The sequence below is a fragment of the Hetaerina americana genome, unplaced genomic scaffold (assembly GCF_022747635.1).
Source record: "Hetaerina americana unplaced genomic scaffold, ioHetAmer1.1.p SCAF_2, whole genome shotgun sequence".
Taxonomy (NCBI): Eukaryota; Metazoa; Arthropoda; class Insecta; order Odonata; family Calopterygidae; genus Hetaerina; species Hetaerina americana.
This window is the reverse complement of record NW_027286763.1, coordinates 78389514-78412187: the sequence shown is the minus strand read 5'-3', so window position 1 is coordinate 78412187 and position 22674 is coordinate 78389514. Positions and strand designations below refer to the sequence as shown.

At 40.1% G+C, this 22674-nt stretch overlaps 1 protein-coding gene across 2 annotated transcripts in view; it reads right to left on the bottom strand.

Moving 5' to 3' along the window:
* yki (Transcriptional coactivator yki) overlaps positions 1–22674 on the bottom strand; it is a 126500-nt gene that overhangs the window by 18695 nt on the left and 85131 nt on the right. For both annotated transcript variants that reach the window (XM_071585400.1, XM_071585401.1), the window contains exons 2-3: positions 3801–3907; positions 283–402 (exon numbers count right to left, since the gene is read on the bottom strand). In XM_071585400.1, the coding sequence (XP_071441501.1) occupies positions 283–402; positions 3801–3907 (227 nt within the window). The remainder of the gene's footprint in view (positions 1–282; positions 403–3800; positions 3908–22674) is intronic.

Here is a 22674-nt window from a genome sequence, read left to right as displayed (position 1 = left end):
AAAATTATTTGTCATAAACTACTCTTAAAATTAACAAACATCACAGAAGATCTTCAGGTTCCATTGAAAACTACGGAAGAAATTGGTATCTATTAGTGCCACGAAATCAAAATGGAGTCCTGTATTTCCAATGTTAAAACCACATTGTAATTGATAGCTTTTAGCATTTAAAAACAAGAATTAGAAAGTGATAATTTCCTCATATTTTATGGGCAATATGAAAAGCATGAAAATGAATTTTAAGTGAAATGTGGTTTAGTTTAAATACACTTAAATACTTACGAATTCGTGGGTCAAACCATGACGTGGTTCTAGTCTGGTGGTTGATAAAGTATATCTCTCCTTCTGCAGTAGCTGCCTGCTCCCAACCATCAGGAAGGGCCCCAGCTACAGACCCCACACCTGTAAGAAAATATACATTATAAAGATGGCAATAAAAAATTATAAATGACAGTCAAATAAAATTTTGGTAAAATAAATTTAAATAATTCACATTTTACACAAAACTTACTAAATGCAAAACACATCAGTTCCAAATTTGACCATCACATAATGTACATTGATGTCACTAGCCAGCGTGTCTTTCATCGGCATGTGATGTGGTTGATGAGAAAAAAGGCATAGTGTAATGACAAAATTATCATTAGATTTAATGTCCAAGCAGGTAGACTAAACGGAAGAAAAGATCTCATCCATTAAGCATTATTTCTACAATCAACTCAAAACATGATGAAAATTGGAGAACATCCAGAGATGAGGCAATAAACAATTGCATATTTGGGGAAGAAATAACTTTTTCAGTGGATTAACTGCAGACTTAACATCTTTTTTTTACAAATTTTAACTACCTATGATTACCAATTTATCAGGAATATGTGATTTTAATAGAAACATGGTTTTTGAGACCATGGAAAAATTCTGACTAAATAATCATAAGAGTCCATGTTTAAGCATACAATTGAGATAATGAATGAAGATGACCTTTTCATATTAGACATTTACAATAGCATAAGATTCTCATCAGAATTCTATTAGGATTTTGGATTCGATTGGCTTAACAGAAATGAAATTTAAATGAGGTCTCTTTTTATGTTACTATTTTTTTCATTATTATAAATTCCATTTTTTTGTTTCAGCGACTAAAATTACACCTGATTCACATCAATATCTATTTCTTTAAAAATCAAAATTTTGATCCATTAGCTTCAGAAACACAAACAATTTTATATATTTTCTTTAGGGTTTGAATGGTAAAATAATAATAGTAATTGAAGACAATTAAGAGTTTTCTCCAATTGAATTTTAAAAGTGACAATTTTCATTGTTTAGAATGTAAGTACTCTTCTCCTTCACAAACCAGGTGGATGGCCTGCAAGCAGTTTCCCTCCACTGATTCTGCTTGCACTTGAAGTGACCATGGATGACAATTGTCTTGGGAAAGATGGAGTACCTTCCAAGACTCCTCCAATCAATTTCATATTCCATCTGCCATCTTCGAATTTTACCATAAGGTTTCCAATATCATCCTTGGGTCACTACATTGGCACATTAACCAGCAGAGCCAGAATTCATATGCTCATAACCTGTTGATTTTTTGACCATGGCAATGGCAGGTCATTTGAAAATATTGACTTTTTGTTTCTCAATACAACATTAGAACAAGGATAAAATACAACTAAAATAGATTAATATGGTTGACATAACAAATGCTTCCCAGCAGTAGTCAACCTAAAGGATGGTGTGACAAGTTTGGGTAGAGCTCCTTAAGTACAGTGCAATATGGTATGTGAAATTATACATCAGAGTAGGGAGGTGAGCGTTCCCTTGTCACAGTTTCACATAAAGATCTCTTTTACCTGGAAAATCATACAGCCAGGTACAGTTGAGGGGTCTAGAGTCATCACCTGGATCCCCTTGTCAGTAGCCAACTGCTCTTTTCATAATGTAAGGAACTCCAGCCTGAAGCTCTACTTTACTACCTAGGCCTTCTGATTAATCACCTTAACATCTCCTGGTAAATGTGTCTATCCTAGGATGCTACAAACCAAGAAATGTGTATGCCCTCCAGAAACCTCTCATGTAAATTTTTAATAATATGCTGTCCACAGTTACATACCTATATGTAGGTTTTGGCCCTAAGTCCAAGGTGTTGCAATGAACTACTTATTCATTTCATACTGCCTTTATGATAGATGCTGAAAAACATCATTATCAGAAATTTTATATGTATGATCCAATATTAGATATTATAGCCAAGGGCCTTTTGAAGTTAAGGCAACCATAACCAAGTTGAACTATACAACCAAAAAGCCCAGAGGTACCTGGGTTTTCAAGCAATTTGAAAACCAGATTGGGGAAGGTTAATGTTCTGGATTCTCAAACTGACAATTCAAGTTTGGTTACTGGGGATGGCAAATGCTCTGATAGCATTCCAGTTCCTGATAGGGTGTTCATTGAAAACATCATTAATACCGAGTGCCTTCTGATAGAATACAATAAACTACCCTTGGGAACTTCATTAATAGAGATTCAATTGACGGGCTTCTGGTAAGCCAGCAGCCCTCTTTGCTTCCTTCTTCCTCTAATTCATTTTAACTCATTCCTTCCCTAGTGAATATCCACTGATACATTTTACCTAAAAGGTATTAACCCACATTTTCACATTTATTGTAGCTACCTGCAAAACCTTAGGCTTAATAAATATGTTAGAAGACAAGGCATAAGAATGGCATGACCAACTTCAACATTGTGTTGAAGATAAGTGGAATCAAAAAACTTGTTAGTTTTCAGAATAATATCAATAAAAACGCCTGGAATTGCAGTTCACCTTGAAATATTAGATTCTTACGGCGTGAAGCCATATCGGTATATCTTTATATACATGTGAAAAAAGTATTTTAAGCTTTCTTCCCTTAGCTGCTTACAAGAAAACCAAAGTTTATGTACATAAATACACAATAAATATGGCTAAATATAAAATATATTAATAGTGCATAAGCTAGTTCTAGTGTTAAACTGTTGCAATACAAATTCTAAGCAAATGGGTTTGCACAGAAATGGGAGGCTGAGTGGCAGCATGAAAGTTGTGCAAATCAGAATATTTGCAAAAACATACAAAAGATATAAAAGCTATACAATTTGGACAACCTGAATTTTGATGCTTACTATTTTACTAATTATTACCTTCTGTTTTCATTTATAAAACCCAATATTTATCGAATATTTAGAATTACTAGAATGTGGTTTGTGGTGCGTTCCACATTCTCATATAGTGTATTCAAGAACAAAGTACATAACTACTTGTTTGCTTTTTTTCGTGGCATCCTTATGAAGAGAGGAAATTGAAAATAGCCTCTGAGAATAGACACCTCAAATAATCATGCAATCACATGATTGCATTCAAAGGATTTGTACACAACTGCACCTTAAGGAGGACCAATGAGGTTGTCATGAGGATTGGGTTTTCATGTTACAACCTTTTAATAGTAGCAATACAACATTAATGAGAAATGAGTTCCCAATAGCCTTTTCCACATACAAATGGTAGGATAAATTATCAGTACTTGATATAGAAACTGCAATGAAGTGGAAATGACATAGACAGTGAAAGTGTGAATAAAATGAATTTATAGGGCTAATATACCACAAAATTATGAGAAGCGATTGGGTCTTGTAATGCCTCTTACAATTTTATGGTTACCTCATGCACCAGGAAGTGTATAATTATTAATTCATTCATTTACCAGTGTATACTAATGAGAATACATGACTTATTTGCAATGAATTACAAAATTGCTTACCAACTACATCTGAATTTGGATTCGCAGAGGCCACCTGTTGCTGGCGTTGCACTTGTACAGCAAGACTTTTTCTCGGATCTTCCCATGTTGTGGTTCGCGTTATGTGACTGAAACGGAAAAAAAGATCCTTAATAAAATACCACTACCAAATTTAATTTAAATAAACCCATCCAAAATGGTATGTTAACATTTAGGGCATCATTAATATTACTATACTATTTTTCTATTCATTACATTTCAGAAGAACCAACTATTGCACTTATTAATTAACCTGAATTTGAGCATGCAAGTCAATGGCTCAGTCCTAACTACCTGTTTCCTTCCATTATAGAACACGATAAATGTAATCTCAGATTCAAAGCAATCGGTTCACCTTTACCTAACAGTTTAATTCTAAACCTGATCACAATGAGGTTTGTTTGAAAAATGACAGAAGCTAACACAATTACAAATATTTCTATAAAAATCGAAAAGAACCACCAACATTACCAATCATTATATTTTAAGTAACAACAAACTGGTACCACAGTTGTTCATTAATACACTGTAACTGAAAACAATCCTTCCTCATTCACATGATTCTGTGATCACAGGCTAACTACATATGAGCATGGAAAATATTTTGTTGCTGTACCTATGCCATTTATGCAGAGAGAAAAATCTTGGCCAAGTGAATATGAAACTATCTTTCCAAAGTTAACTAACGCTTTTAAATCTGTCACGCTGCACAATGAATAGGTGAGAAACCTGTAAGAATTAAAAATTCTTCTTGGCTTGACTGAAATACAAAGTAACTAACTGAAAAGTTCAGAATAGATTTGGCTAAGTATACCTAGAGCAGAAATTGGCATAAAAAATTAGACAATGCAATTTAAAAGTACATAAAATTATTTTGAATGACTATATTTCACTACACATTTATTTATAAGCTATTATTAGCCGTTATTCCTAATTGGCAATGTACACTTAGGATTTTATTAGGCTTCGGAACTGTAACCTTTTACTTGTATTCTTATTAAAATGCAAAAAAATGAACAACAGTTGTCCAAGTTTGAAACGGAAATATTTCATCCATTAGCTATTACATCCATTGCTCATGAGAAGGCTTCAATTTTCAGATTCTGATTTCATACATCGAAGACAATAAAAATACAGTTAATTGATGATGGGCTCACATTGTCATGATTATTTTTTCATACAGGTTTCTCTCATATACCTCCCATATGGAACTAGGAACTGAACAAATCTGATTAGATACCTGAACAAACATCACATCTGCCATGCATCTACTTAGAGCATACAAAATACGGTTGCATAAGGAAAATTACTCGTTTCATCTTTACCCAAAATAGTCACCACTACGTTTCTCTTAACAGTTTTGCATACTTAGAACTCAAACATGACTGGTTGGAATTCAGCCTATCAAAAAAACGTTTTTCTTCTGTACCTCTCTCTACCGATATGGCGAATGTTTTGTCAACGTTTTTCGTCACACCATTAAAAAAATTCCTAACTTCGCCCTGGTATGCATAACGTATCCCAAAACAGCTTCTTTCTAAATGCGTACCCTCGCCCTCCCCAAGCGTCCCTGTGGAGAAAAAAATGCTGCCAAAGCCAAGGAAAAACGTGAATCAAGACCGCTCCACGAATCGAAAGGACCACACAGCCATGTTGATTCCCTTCCCTCAGGTTTAACTGCGCAAATTCATTCACGGGACTGTCCTACGGTAACCAGCGAGGAAATAAAAAAATACACGTCAGCACTGTAGCCTTCACGTTTTTTCACTCAGCGATTCTCCCTTTCTCATCATCATCGTGAGCCCTCTTCCTCCTTCTCCCCCTTCCATTTCCCATCTCTCTCTATTTCTCTCTTTCCCTCCCTCCCTCCCACGCATTTGGCTATAATTGGAACAAGGGCCGATCCACAGTAGAGGGAGGGAGAGAGAGAGAACAGCAGCAGTGTGTAAGAGTGGACAAGGAGATAAGTTTTGAGTGTCGAGCGGGTTCGAGGTGAGGTTCAAAATCTCACGGGAAGGAAGAGGAGACCTGCCTGGATGCGGGCGTGAGGTCGAGCAAGGAAGGCGCACGGGGCGTTTTCTTTCTTCGTTTAGCCCCCGTGAATCGCACCGCGTTTCGAACTTTGATCCCCCCGAGTCGACGTCCCTGAGTGCGACGTCGAAAGAACGAGAAGCGGCGGGCGGTGGCGACCCTGAAGCATTTCGAAGGCGAGGCCGAGAGCAGGCGGCGCGCGCTTGGGCCGCATTTAGGGCTGCTTCCCTCCCTCTCTCTTGTTCTCTCTCTCCCGGATGGAGTCGACTCCGATGGACAAGCGGAAGAACCTCACTTGCCCGACAAATAAGCCCCTCCGGAATTGACAGAGCTCAGAGGGCCGATCGCGCACGAGACCCGATCTTTCCAACCTTCGGTACACAGTACAACAACACATGCTTGAAGAAACAAACAATTTTCAGGCTATCCTCCGCGGAACTGATCCATCCCGAAGATTAATAATCAGACAAGTTAGTCACACTAAGAAATTTTATTCCAAATCCTTGACCTGTGTGCCAACACATTCTTCAACTTTTGTGCCTGATGACAAAGTTTGTCGGAACCTGGGTCGTGGATGTGAAATAGCATTTCCAATTGGAACTGTCTTCTCATTACAATTCGGAACATGCATGCATTTTCAAGTTCAACAGCAATGCATCATCTTTCCAGCACTATTCGACGTATACTTGGATGAGGACATGGAAGAATCACGAGGAAAAGACATTTAAGGCTCACGGGGACGCGATTGACTGCTCCTTTTTGCAGACGACATTGCACTAATAGCAGGGAACTAAGAAGACCTTCGTGTATTATTGAGTACAATGGATCAAGCACTTCAGATATATTATTTGGAGGTGAACATTAAGATAACTAAAATTCCATTGCGGGAAGGGAGAAAATGTAGCCAGGTGCTGTTTTAAGAAAAAAGAAATTTGAATGAGTTGAGTCTTTCACATAACTCGGGATAAACATAAAATGGGGTGGTAACTCGATGGAAATCAAGCAAGAGATTATCTTAAGCTCAAGATGGCTTTTACCCCGACGATGTAACTACCATGCCCAAAGAGCATGTGAAAGCATGAGTGTGGCACTACACCATTTAGAGACATGGACCACTGAAAAATCAGATCGGGGATGAAGAGAACCTTCGAAACCTGACGTTGGTGTCGGATGCTGAAGCTCAAATGAACGGATAACATATGAAATGATGGTTTCGGAAGGGTAGAGGGAAAAACATACCATTCAGCACGACGAGAAAGAGAAGAACCATAGAGACTGGGCACACCTTGAGACAACGCATGTAAGGAATACGTGTAAAATAGTCCCAATAAGAACATAATAACAGAAAGAGTAGGACTGTAGGGAATTCAGATTAAAATATTAATAATATCCTAAACAATCGGGCAGATTTAAGTAAGATCTGATCTATGCATGACGATCGTGAGGAGTGGGAATAGTAAAATGATATCAATGTGGTACAGGAAGACCGCTAATGACCGTAATTGATTCGCTTTAAATTTTAAGTATCCCCTACCGCAGCAGCTATAGTGACTTTCTTTAGGCAACATCTCTGAAAATACACGGCTGTCCTTGACAATCTATTGCCTTATTGCACTATCTCCGCCATGTATAATAGATGGTATGTTAAGATAACGATGATACAAACGAGTGAAGAGTTTGAAAAAATCTAGAAGAGCTTAGGGACATGTTTTTATATAGAAGGCATTTCTTGGCTCTCTTTCAATACTTTTCGAAAGATGGGTTCGGAGTGAAATGGCAGGCCTTGCTGAAAAATAGATATCGCAACCTTCCAATCTTCTTGCAGACCAAACTACCTTGCTCTGAGGGGATAAACTTGACGACTTGCATTTTATCCATTTATCGTTAAAAAAATAGGCGAAATTTGTAATTTGAATTCGTAAAACATTGTGAAACTGTAAAAAGTAAATTTTTTTAACATTACAAAAAAACTTTGGATACCTCACGAAAACTGTGTCACGGTGCGGTAGCCTAGTACCGTGCAGTATTTCATTTTTCTTGAGGTCCCCAAGTTTTTCACTCTTCCCTCAAGACGAGATCTCTCAAGGTTGGGCCTGAAACCAGGGGATTAATACAGTTGGGTGACGAGTAAAATGAATAGCACATATAGATTCATAAGAAGCAAGAAAACACTCCATCACGTTGAAAAGTATCCCTTGAAATGTATAAGCCGCAAAAACGGTAGGTGCATCTACATAGTTCTACATGGTTACCATTTACGGCACACACGAAAGCAGCAAAAAAGGCCTACATTTAAGGAAGAATGGATGTATTTATTTTGCAAGAATCGAAGCGAAAATTATGAACCAAGACTACGACCGCATTACAAGAGCAAGTACGACAACTTCCACAGTAGCACGGCTTCTTACCAATACGTCATGCACATTTATAACGTCACTCAATTTATTCTCGTTCTCGGTAGCTTATAAAACGATGGCAAGCAATAATAATATACGGACCTAATCCTGCCAGTGGAGAGATGGAAAGTGCACATTTACGACAAAATCGGCAAGTAGATATTGAAAAATAAAAAAATATGATGGGCGCTTCAATATAATGCAATTAGAATGATTCGTAAATATGTCAAACAAATTTAGATTTGCTAATGAAAACATATCGATAACGTGATCCGAAACTTATACGTGTCGCTGATGACCGCCTCTTTGGCTTAATGATTATTTTCTCTGTATTTTTCTCTGTTTTCATAGAATTTCACTTGTTTCTCCGTAAGAAAATAAATAATTGCATCCTTGGTACGTATATCCTACCCTGTTCGCAACTAAAAATAAAATTATCACCATTTGATGATGTGGGACTTAATTGGGACGGCGCAGCCATTCCTATCACACTCTAAATACTCATATACTATTATCTAGCGGCGGTCGACAATTAGATTCAAATGGTTGTTCAATTATTCCAAAAAATTGAAACATTTCAGTTTTCAGTAAATTATCATTAGATTGGAGAATATTTTAACCCAAAGATTCGACACCCCGGAATCGTTTTAGCAAGTCCTGTACGAGTGATGGCAACGGCAGCCCTGAGACCTAATAACAAATGCACTATTTCGTTCACATGGAACTAAGTATGAAAATCGGAAAAAATCGAATGGGTATCATGCCGGTAGATCTTTAAAATAAAAAAATAGCTAATAAAATAAACTGAAAGCCACTAATGATGAAACAATTCGCGCCGAGTGTCTGTGCCGATCTCCAGGAACTCTGATCGTGAGTAGTCCCACAAAAAAATAATTGTATGCGAGAATTTGCAAGTGAATAACGGAATCCAAAATTGTCAATTGATGGTTCTCCATCATTTCGCCACGGTATCAGTTGCTTTTCCTCTGCAATACTGAACTTTTCCTCTGAAAAATACTGGACCAGTTTTCTATCCCGACAGAAACGAAAAGAAGATAACAGAAAGGTAAGTACAACCTAAACATGCTATGACGACCGCGGTCCACAATTGGGAACGGACATTTGCTGGAGTGTTGCCTGATGTAACCACACCCCAAAGCGCGACGGGAATTTCGCACCTGACAATCACTGGCGAGCCAAACGAAAGCCTCAGGAATAGTTCGATTCGTTTTCCGTCAGTGAAGAACACTCGAGAGTGAGATTCAATCTTAAGGTGTACGTATACACGCGGGCGACTGTGTCAATTAGTGAACATGAACGGTTACAGCCAAATGTTGAGGTGTAAGAAATTCATCATTGATTGAAAGAGGAGTCCGTGGATATTTAAGCTACCCCGGCGTAAGCGACGCAGCTTGATGAAAGCTAGCCACGATGGCGGTTCGAAAGTGCAATGCCGTCGTGATAGACGGCTTTATCCGGTAGACTTGCGTCTCCCAATTTAAATTGGCTACGGGACATTCGCCAACTCAGAAAGAGAGCTCGCGGAGCCCCAAACACACTTTTTTTTATAAAATGAAACCACGATTTATTTGAATTCATAAAAAGGCATGTCGGTGGTTCCAAAGTTGGCGTACATTTTCACAAGTAAAATCTGTTCTCGATTAACACTTGTTTTAACCACAAAAGAAATAAATATGTTTATATTATTTCGGCACGAGGCCTTGCCAAATGAAAATCCTGTAACTCTACAACCGGTATGTCCAAAGCTCTTCTCCTGTAAAGAAAAACAGAGGCTCCGAATCATGCTTCTCTCGCGTGGAGCCCCTCTTTTATACGTATTTTACCATACCATTCTAGTTTTATAAGTTTTGGAAAGCCTGAGATAGATAAAATCGCATTGATCTTCTTATCAGGCACAGATACGATTCCACAATTGTGAACACCACCGTATAAAGGAAGTTAGATAAAAATATTTATCTATTACACTCTTGCGACAATGGGAAATGATCACCATTAATATCTTCGTTAAAAAGGGAGTCACCGCCTCACTGACGAGCGTATAAGATTTTCGATACAATTCAATTTATAGCCAAGTATACATCGACATATTATTTCGATACCCAATTAGTTACAAAGACAGATGCGTACGAATTTCTGTATGCATATGCATAGGGAACAGGAAAGGGGGGGGGCGAGAGGGTTATCTTCCACCCCGTCACAGTTTCAGGCGCCACAGTATCAATTACCCGCCTCCACGGAAATTAAAGAAAAGAGATCAAATAGGATACATTTAAAATTATGTATTCCAGAAACAATACCAACAAATTCGGATACTAACGCCATTCGTGCGTCTGGAGAGAAAACCAACAGCACGCGTTGCACTGAAGCAATCGTATATGCATGTACCTAATAGTGCAACTACACAGAACGTGCAGAAGATCATGCTACACAAGAGCATATACCTAGTACGGTTGGATCACCAACATTTTTACACTAAGGAGTTCCACATCGGCACTGCAGGGCAAATGCATCTATTTTTTGCACTTCTTAGCACATAAAACATAACATTTCGCATGAGAGTGACCTCGAGAGACTGACTGACTTTATGTAGAACCTTAACTTTGGTTTGTCAGGAGTAAATAAATGTCGATTAACATGCAGTGGTTAAGGAGGATCCTCGAGGAGTACTGGCGGCCAACAGAGAAGAAATTGTCAGATAAAGTGCAGAGTCAGTTTGGCCATGTTGAGAGAATGGATGAAAGTCGAACCACCAAACAGATATATGGGAGAAGACTGAACGGTTTTAGAGAAGAGTTTGACCGATAGTGTCATGGGTGATGGTGGTGTAAAAGTCTATCAAGACGAGGAATAGGAGAGGTCTGAGGAACGAAACAGAATGCATCATGAATGGAGGGAGACGAATGAAGTATCCAAGGACAGAGCAGCAAGGAAGGCATTAATGAAATGGAGTACGTTTCCTGAAGTAACCTAATATGAAGCTTTTTATCTTCGCCAACTACACAAGGGAACGGCGGGAAGGGATTTTGAGGACGTATTTACACGACCACGTCAGAGAAAACCGTGTCGGGACCAATTTAATTACCTTAAATTACGCAAGACCGAATTGCACTAAATCATTTCGCGTCGAGTCTTGATTCACTCAGAAATTTTTGAGCGCAGCTGAATTCAAAGCTGCCCACGAGGCTGGAGTGGCATTCAATGAACAGGCAATAAAGATCCGAGGATTTAGCCGTCGACGTGATAATATCCTCAGGCTTTCTCATCACTCGTCCTCCCACGCTGACAGATTCCGCGGAGCGCCATTAAGCTTCCGGGAGAGACAAACACCAGAATTCCATCGGTAATGCGAAATCTGGAACTATTAATTGTAGTTCCAGATTTTTGATCACTACTGACAGATATATCTCAATACCACATCAAATACGTTGCTACTATGAACTGGAATATTTCATGGCGATTACTATTGAGACAAATTCGCATCTTTAAGATCTCGTCGGTAAAATAACGAAATCATTGATACATATTTATTCTAGCGTTGCATTCCAATTTGGTCACAATCCATGCATGAATTACCATTCCATGGCCATCACTGCCAATGTTAAACCCAGATTTTGGGCGTTAAACAGATAACGTTAAAAAAGATTAAAACTCCCATTCGACTAAGATATTTTTCTAGCTTCAGCATCCAGATAAAAACATTTGAAACCAACGAAAATGTATACGCGTCTGAGGACTTAAGGCGGTAGATATACATGTCGTTACTTATCATTGCTAATGTACTTCTAAAGAATCTTTACCTATGCATTTTTACACTGCACTTAAAATGCATTACAGTAACACTCATTATCCTCTTATCCATTTCTCCTAATGAGCAAATTTCAAATGGGTGGAATTTCTCACTCTGAAATACGAAAACGATCATCATAGTTGAATCGCAGTTTGCAGAAAAATACCTCAAATCTCCAGAATTTAACGAAGTGACCTGACCACATTATTCTGACCGACCACCACACTACCAGAATCTACTCTCGGTAAGCGTGGTCTGAAAGTGGCGAATTGTTACGATTTTATCGTATCAGTAAAAAAAAAAACAGGCGCTCTTGATGCGCTACGACGGATCATAATTGGGCCAAGGACACCACAAACGGAGTTACCACGTATCGAACAACGGAGGCCCATTGTTCATTAACTGATAAATGTAATTCGCTGACTAAAACAAGAAGTAATTAGAGATCGTATAATTCGAGCAGATATCCAGAATTTTTCATCGTTAAATGATGAGTGCCGACCGAAACCCTATTCAAGTAAAAAAGATTTTTTTTACGCACAGTTCCGCCAGTAAATTGGGACAGATGGCCACAGTTCATAAACCCAACTTACGTTCAAACATGGAACAACATTTTCACTCTGACTTACTTATATTTTCAGTTAACGAGGAAACGTAATAATAGACAACTGAAGCACTGATATGGCTACAAAAATTGAAACAATACATAGAGTAATATTTTCCACGTGATTCCATTAACCTTATCTAACCACGGAGCTTGAGACATTTCTATGTTAAACGATCGCACAGACCTTACCTTAAGTCGAGAAAGGGTAACAGATTTCGATGCTACACCACTAATACCCTTTTTACAATGTTTTACGACCTCGATTATTTACTCTCAGTAAGAGAGCACTAATCGTCAGTTTCCAGCCACCTACTTACTTATTATCTCAAATTCCCAAATCACTTTCGAATTAAAAATCCCTTCCTCGTCGTCCTCTCTGCTTCGAAATAGGTAGGAAACTTCCAGCGATCTTCATGCGTGAAAGGGATCAAATGGGGGACCCTGAGTGTCATCTCACCGCGGGCCTCGAAGCATCTGATTCGCTTTTGTATCGTCGTTTAACTCGCCATGTTTCACAAGTGGTCACAGATGCATGCGGGGGTAAAGAGAGGAATATCACGCGACACTCTCGAGAGAAATGCACCACCGACATTCTCATTGTACATCAGCGCCGGAAGGTAACCATGGAGGACATTGAATATAGATTAGCTTTCGTGTCTTCTACACCCGAATCTCGAAAGATGGGGGGATTTCCAACGTCCCAAACAGTACAAACTCCTCCTCGAGGTTTTCTTCAAGATAAGCTTCGTTTCACACACACGCGCACATCCACGAATCGCAGGGCAAATTCAGAAGTAGACCGATTAGCTACCAACTAAACAGTTGTTTTATTTATTCATCTTCTTAGGAGCTTATTCACAAACTGGACAGCATGTTTTTCCATTTCCCTTATCAAATACGTTTGCCGCCAACGTTAATCAAACGTACAAGGATTTCGATCGTTTTACCTTTCTTGAATCACCATAGCTTAAAAAACGAACAATAAATCATTTATGCTGAAAGCTGGACAGAGAGAGAAGTTAAAGAGTTGACAAATTCACTGACTGACTGATACGCAGTGAAGTTTTGATGCACCAACAATTTAACTACAACAAGGTTCTCCGTAAGCACAAAAGTTCCCAATGGAAATAAACGTAACGTAATTTTATTATTATTATAATTTTTCGCAAATATTATATAATCCATGACATTCCAAAACACCTTCGTCCACCCGTTGAACTGAGGTTAAAAATGTAAGCCCGCCAATAATCTTGAGATAATTATAATTAGCGCGAACTACACGTGGAAATAAGGATGCTGTGCAAACCTCAACTCATTGCAAGCTGGAAACTCATTATCGCTATCTGTGAAATAATGCAATCCTTCCAGAATGGCAACGAATCTAATTCATTCATCCTTCGGCTTTGTTCTTCACCATGAACATATTGCTGGTATGTAGCTGTACGGTTCTGTATATTCATTGAAAGTTTTTTGAAGGAATACATGCCATTTATGGATTTGGAATGATATTTTTGAAAATTTTCCATCACCACTTATCAGAAATATAAACTTTCGCGCGTTTTCAAAATAAAAGCAACGAGAAAATAGCAACTTAAAACGCATATTACTGTTGTAATAACTTTTATAAAACACTGGAAATTCTAAATCGCGAGCATAACATCAAGATTCTTATAGAAAAAATGGCTAATATGGGATAACTGTACCTTTATAAATTCTAGAACACTAACATAGTGTCTACTGCATGAGGATACATGCTTCCGAGGAACACGGTGGATCTAATACGAATAAAAACCAAGGGAAGAATAGGCACATTCGAAATTCGAGAGGCTGGCGACGGATACTAAGGATCAATTGCATAGATAAAATGTGAAGCGAGAAGAATAAATACGAGAGAACCAGGAAAAGGCCACATGGAATACTATACCGAAAAGAAACATGGATTAGCCATGCCTTGAGACACAATGGACTTGGTAGATGCATAATAGAAGGGAAGGTCGTACAAGGAAAACCAAAGGACATATACCAAGGCCGAATAAAGAGGGATGTGAGAAAGAAGATCTATCAGGGCGTACGAGAATCAGCATTTGGTGGGGAGGGATGGTTGACTGCAGTCAACCCGACCTTCGCATGGAAAGATTAATGAATGATAGCCTATAAGTGGTTAGGGATCGACTGTACAACGATTATGGATATAAATATTCTTTTCATTGGCTTGATCAATTACATTAAAATTTATTCGTCAAAAGAACAATGGTTTTATGTTTATATTGTCTATGAGTAACGGTACAACTTATAGTGTTGGTCTTTCATAAAATACGATTATGATGATCGCATTTTGTGACACGCGACTAAGCCGTCTCCAAGGAAGACTTTTAGGAAAGAAATCAATATTTACTTCGGTTCCGAAATATTTGTATTCGGAGGGAAGATAGAACATCTTGGGAGAAAGTACAGTGCTTACACGTTCCTTTCCTTTTAACCCACTTCGGCCCTCAAATTCGTACCAATACGATCGTCCGGGAATAAATTGCGACTAAATATCCTCTCCAGTTTCACTTCGTCCTTAGCACGACTATGTGGTTTTCATTCAGTGCGACGAAGAGGTCATTTTGTGACTGCAATAAGATAATCAGCCATAGGTTCCCCGTGTCTGTCGTGGCGGTGGGGGGATCTTTAGCATTTATAGCTGTTGTTTATCCTCAGAGAGCTGCACGCATGCAGACGTACGCAGCAAAATTAGCATCGTGGAGAGCAAATAAATGCATACATACAAGCGCGGCTTGCGAATAAAACACACGGATATGGGTTCAAGGGAATGCGTACATGCAACACACATTGGATGCGTAAAGATGATTACCTCAACCTTTTAATTCTCTTCTTAATCTAAAGCCTAAAACTAACATTCTCTCAGGTATACTAAATTCGACTTAAGGTCCTAAATGACTCGAGTGAATTAGCTATGGGCTCGAGCATTGCAAGGTGTCTGAAGAATAGGAATAATTAAGCAGATCGAATGAATGATCCCGCCACTTTTTTAGAAAATATACCCGCATAATTTTTAATAATAAATACATTTTTAATAATAATAAATAAATCGTTTTTTTTAAACGCCAGCACCGACATTCCGTGTGAAGTGATTCTGATCTATTACGGTTGATTACGATGGAAAAAAGATAACGCCGGGCTTATGTATCGTAGAGAGTCTTAAGTTATTTTCGTGGCGCTGACTTTCCCAAAACCTAAATTGACTGATGGTGGGTGAATCTCAGGTATTCCTTTACATCGAAGGCCCGCGCTCTTCGGTCTTCCCTTGTTTACTGTTCTTTCTCGATCGGTAACGGCTAAGCCCGCGGCTGATAGGGTGTGATTTCACTTCCGTAAGTGTAAAGAGCGGAGCGATTCTTTACAAGTTAGTATACATGGAGTCTACTTTTCTAGGGTCGTCATACTTGAACGATAGAAACAGAAGGGAAATGGAGATTGGAGGCAATGAATATGTCGTGCCACAGAAAAATAAAGAAAATAAAACAAATTAAGTGAGAGATTAAATAAGAGTAACAAATTAAATAAGAGTAACAAATGAAGAAGTACCCACATGCTTCGAGGAGAGGATGAAGAGAGTAGCCCAGGGAGGACACTTACAAGAAGAAAAGGGAAAATGATTAGACTTTACCCGATGCAACATAGTTTACCGAGGATTATAACTGAAGAAAAGGCGGGAAGGGAAGAATAGCAGAGGAAGGCCTGGGATGAACTACGAGAAGCAGGTAATGGTAATGGCGGCGGCAGAAACTATGAGGAAATGTCAGGGTGCAGGACAGTCGGTGAGTTGCCACAAACCGACACTCAGATTGATAATACGTGATGATGGGAGTGACGAGGCCTCGAACAATATGTACATATTCGAGAGGCTAATGCTTTATTCCCAATTCAGCTATATTAATGACACTAATAGATCTAGTGTGGATTTAGAAATTCTCCCAGGAGGTTAAAAAAAGGTCACCATTCTTTGAAATCCGAAGCCCGCCGTAGACCGAAGTAATTGCCATTACACTCGCCATAACTTCTTAATATTACATTAACAATGAGTGCGAACTAAACTGCAGTATTCTTATACTAAATAAAAGAGTAGATCAAATCTAGGCCATCAAGCAAATAAGTTTCACTATATTTCTGTAAACAGAACTGTAACCTGCCTTGAGCTAATGACATATCACTCAAAAACCAATTGCGGAGTGACGCCGTAAACCCGTGAAGCAGCAGTAAGCTGACGACAAAGGGCAGAGTAAAAACGGAAACGTTTTGATTATATGGATAGGCTGAGATATCTTAAGATATTAGTCTTTATTTTGGGGCGAGATTGAGACTATAGGGTCTCTTCTACCACCTAACCCCTCGTCACAAATTTACAATATTAAACTTAAATATAAATTACACAAATTGAACAAAAATAGCAATTAAGTTAATACAGATAATAATATCTTAGGACTAACAGAGAGCAACACATTAGATTAATGGACAGGATGACGTTAATGAAGAGGTCCTTGAAGACCAGAAAATTAAAAAGAACTACTAAATTAAATGAACTATTTCATGAGAACCGAATTAAATGAATATTTACGGTACTGAATACAAAACAATAATAATGCACAAAAACTAATAAAACATTTCAAACCACAATAGCTCATCCAAGATCACAAGGGAAAGAGCTATAAACCTAAGAAGAAACTGTCCAATACAGCTCTCAGGACGATATTAATAGGACATTTTTAATTTAAGGAAGATAAATATGAACGGAGGGCAGAGGTGATGGACAAAAAAACCATGCTACGATAATTCATTCCGTGATGATAATAATGTTGAAGTTATCCGACGGTCAACGATGTCATTTGGAACCATTAAGGCAATTACAGAAAATCAATCACGACCTCACTTACAGGGAAAAACTAAACTCAAGTTTTTTAGGTTATCCGGAGGCGTTGATCCCCTAATTCGGACCCTACGGCGCGCAGTGTGCAATTCGCACATTTGGGGCTGGGAGTTACCGTTTCTTCTATAGGTCGTCTATAGCTTCCCAGAAAGTTCTGTCAATCAAAAATCACAACATGTAAATTGCCCATTACCTGGACTTAATCCCGAGACTATAACGAGTAGCCGAACGCCATACTCACTATGTGTCAAGCCTTGCATATGACATCATGGTGATTTAATTTCGCAATATTCGTCATACGGTTGAGATGGCAACACCAGACGAGGACAGAAATATTCGCTCGATTCCAACTGTCCGGAGAATTACGGTTAATGATCCCCAAAGGATACAACTAGGTAAATGATATTGAGAGCTTTTCTGTGCCCTTAAGATTCTGTCATTTTTAACGATTTTTCGGATTTGATGATTTATACTGATTCGCTGCTTGATATAACTCAGCACTTGTATTTCGCAATAGTAAAATATCTCCTGATTCAATTTGAATTTTTTATAAATACCCAAAAGAAATATTCCCGATATGATATCGTATTGAAGAAAGCCGTGGGCTTACCGTTAACAATATCGCAACAAAAAGTAACAATTTTGTGTCCGAGTAATAATAAAGTGGAGAATTTTTTCGAATTGCTATTTATTTCCGCAAAGCGATGCTTCATTTCATGCGTACATTTGACGTCTGCACCTCAACACTAAAAACCCTTGCACATCTTGGGCTAAAGGAAAACAGATTCACTCCACGGTCCATTTTGCTTCCGGGGGAGGAGTTTACAATAACATTATACATAATGGATTTAAGCCCAACATTCTTCGACGTTAAACGTCGAAGCAACCGTCGGCACGCACGCAATACTTACCAATGACATAGATTGTCAAAGTTCCACAATTATTTCCTGATTTGTGGACTATGCCCCTGACCCATCCCAACCACAATAATAACACTTATAATGAGATTCGCTTTACTTTCCTGGCCGACTGGCATCCTTATCGGCTAAAATTCTTAAGCGTGGAATATTCACCTCGAAGATCCAAAAATAAAATAAAAACAGCATAGTGGATTCAGCATCCCAGGGTATGGTAAAGAAACCGTTATCCCAGGGTGGACATTCATTTCATGGATTCTAGTTCCCGACTGATTCCCGATTTTATCGACAAAGATGACATCTTTTTCCAGATTTCCCTCCGCAATGTCAGCAATCTGGCGACGTCTCATTCTGTGGATTATCCCTCATCGCATCTCGTTCCAACGGAATTACCGAAGTCGATCCCACTATAGCTTCTGGTTTTGCCAGGGCCTGTACGTGCGATCGCCTGCGTCTCTTCTCACAGCTGAAAGAAGCATCGGTCTCACCGGGGATCCCCATTCCCAATTCACGTACCAAATTCCCTACTTTGAAAAAAAAATTGAGTAATTCACGACTCTCCCGATATTTTCGACTAAGTGGCAAGGTCTTCCTGCCACTTCGCGGAGTGACCACGCTCCCCAACGCGGGGAACCGCCACGGCTACCGGGGATCGAAAGTGACGGCGGGAGAGGGACCGTCGCGGAAGCGCCCAATAGCGCGAGTACTTCCGCCGCGACCATCCGCGCGGCGGCAAAGCGACGAATAATCGCAGACTCATTCAAAAACCACCGCTGGCACGTGGACGACTCTTTGAAGCGATTCAGGTGCCGGCCGCTCCTTCCGAACCGCGCGAGCGCCGGGGGAAGGAGAAAGAGAGGGAAGGGGGTGGGGGGAGAAAAAAATCGCTGAATGGGGATTACTCGGCGAGCAAAGGGAGAAACAAGTGTTATTCTTGTCACGATGGAGTAAGAGTGATGGACGGCGATAAAGGGGGTCCAAGGGGGCGAAAATAGGCGGGCGGGACTAGTGAATGGCGGCAAAACGGAGCGGGGAGCGCGGAGAGGGGGGCTGAGGGTGTTTGCATGGGGAGGAAGGGGGGAGAGGTTGAAGGGAACCACCGTCCATCGGGGAGGTCTCCACGCGGAGCAAACAGAATCGGATGTGAAGAGGCGTCCCTTGTCGAGTGGACGAGACATTCGTTCTGGCGTCAGGTGCCCTTTGCGACGCCGACGGGGTCCTCGACAAGGTGTCATCCCCAGGCGTGTTTTCGCACCCCGCGAATTTCCAGTTCGGGCCTTCGCCGCCGGCCTGGCGCTCCCGGGACATCCGCCAGGAGAGGCGCAGAATGCACGCGGAAACACTGAAGTAATTCCATTCGGAGATTGATATTTTCCCCCAAAACTCGGCGCACTTTATCACAAAGAATTCGCTCGTTTCATTCGAACATCTTGTAAAAATATTTGCGTAAAGAGCTCTGCCTTAAGAGGGTTTTCTCAGGTTATGCCATTCAAAGCAGGGAGTAGTTTGGCTAACAACTCGAGATCCGCGGATAAAAATGGTATAATTTCGTACAGAAAATATTGGCACATGAATTCGAGCATCGATGATGATTTCATTCTGGGCAGATACGATTTCATTCGTACCATTCATTATCAGGAAAGGAATAATGAAAAAATTCAGGAAATTATTCCTTTTTGTCTCATTTCAATCATCCTAACGACAGTAGTTTCATATATCCATCAATATCTAGAGTATGCCTATTTATACAACAGGGGTAGCTTGCAACCATAATAATATCATCATATTAACCATATCAAGAACATGAAAAATGATACCTCTTCTGGTATCGTGGAACCTGTTGCGAGATCACGGTTCTGCATAACGTTCGCGATTTATCGTTGCCGTTTATACGCGGAGGATAACGAATGTTTCGTGCCGTTCTTCAAATTCAACATTTCGAAACTCAACATGGCGCCACTCCAGGCGCTTCAGCGAATCATCGAACCTGGATCGCAAGTTATATATAAGCCAAGCGATCTGAGAACGAAAATCGCATTATAGATAGCGATAGCGCGCAAAATAAGACCCATGATCGCCCTCCAGAGGTGTTAATAACGTGGCGAAATACGAAATTCGTTGTCTTGCCAAGGGCGACGAGGGTAATCCTTCCGGGATGGATAAGAGAACCTCAAAAGGGGAAATAGACGACATGTAGTTTTACCACGCGAGCGGGGATATTTTCCACAGATTTGGTGGCTCATTCCTATACTATTGTTCACAGGAATAAAATAAAGACTGGAATGGAGGCAATAGCCTCGATACCCCAGGAATATTCCAGTAAATACCAACGAAGAATAATTGACCATTTGTAATAATAAATACGAAGAATAATTGACCATTTGGCATCTCTGATGCCTTTGACTTTGCTCATTCAACTTCGACAGGTTCTCGTAAACTTGAAACGTTGCCAAGCCTCTATCGCTCAAAAGAATTGACCGGATAGCCATACGCTGAGGATTGTAAAAGGAACGAAAGAAATAAAGACCCACCGAACTTTTATACCCCGTTGGATTTAAAAATGTTTCCATCGGCAGAAATTTCCGGGAGAATATCAGCATCTAAGACTTCTCGATTTTCGTTTCTATTCACACACAAAAACATACACGACTCGACTCCATTGTTTACCCAAAGGGCTCGGACTCCGCACAGAAACGTCGGTCTCTCAGTCATCATATAATTCAAATCATGACGTTACCACCCGTCATGCTCACCTTCCCGCGGAGAGTGGAAAACTCAGGGAGTAATGTAACACCCGACAATTCTTTTGCCTCTCGACCGCTTCAGCGTAAACGAAGCCCCTACTTTGCCCCGCTTTGGCCAGAGGTGCACAGTAAGGGCGTGCGTCACAGTTCCCATTCGAATTTTTTCCCGTCGCGAACGAGGAATTTTTGAACAGTATTTGACACTTGAGCGCGCAGCTTGCGATGGAGCGGGGGAAATGGAAGCCATACCGGGAGCGCTGAGGCTAACAGCTTTAACAGAAGGTAGCGGGAGAGGGGATGGAAAAAGAAGGGTCCGGTCTCGGGAGGATATTAACTTACCCCGGCTAGACTCCCGTGCAGACAAGACGGCGGAAAATAATTTCACACCGTATCATGGGGGAGCGTGTGGGGGTGCTGCTTTCCCGACGCCCCAAGCCGTGCGCTTATCGCTCGCCTTCCATAAGACAGCGCACCCTTTAAACAATACGGGAGGATAGGGGTGGTCCTCAGCACCCAAAACCATTGAAACTACTCGAAATTAAAATGTCCATACACGACAATCACTCGAGTTTTAATGGCAAGATACCTCACACCCCCTGCCACAACACCCTTGCGGCGGATGAGATGTACAAGTTTGTACGACGACTAGTAGATGTAGATCTAAAGCTGAAACAGCCTTCGGGCAGGGTCAGCCCAACCCTTAAATGTAACATAAGCGCATTTCCACTAATTTCATCGTTCCTGTGGTAAAAGGAAAACTATTGAACGGCCCGGCTACCGTTTCGGAACTTGATGCTTCCATATAAGGATAAAAATAAAAGGTTCCTAGTCTCACGCGTCGGGTTTCACGCAGCCCTGCGGGCCTATTTAGCCTACGTGTGCGGCACGGTGGCGACAATGGAAGAGCTTTTAAATGCAATTGCCCACGTGGCGATACTAGGAAGGGCTCGAAACTGGGGCCTCGTGTGCGTGCCTCAGCGCCCACGCAGCGATAGCGAAGGGTGCCGACCCCAGATCTAACTTATGCGCGATCATTTAAGTTCTATTGAACAAGTGATTCACATCAAAACATTATGACAAAGCGGAGAAAGAATCATGAATTTTTTTGTATTAAGTCATTCCACCAGTAATAGGGCAATTCACTCTTTTTGGTCGAATACCAGAAAGAATGAATTCCGTTACGCACAGCAATCTCGATCAAAATAATTTGTCTCCCGAAATAGTCCCTTCATCCCAACATCGGCGATCGAATGGCTTGCTCATCCCGGGATACTGCATACATTTTACACTACGTTTCTAGAAGAGCTCCTTTCAATAGAATTTTTTTTAAGATAATGACAATGATAATTCAGACGCTTTCCTTTCCATGCCCCATCGTGCGATTACGCGCACCCTGATTTAAAACCAATGTGACGCCGAATAC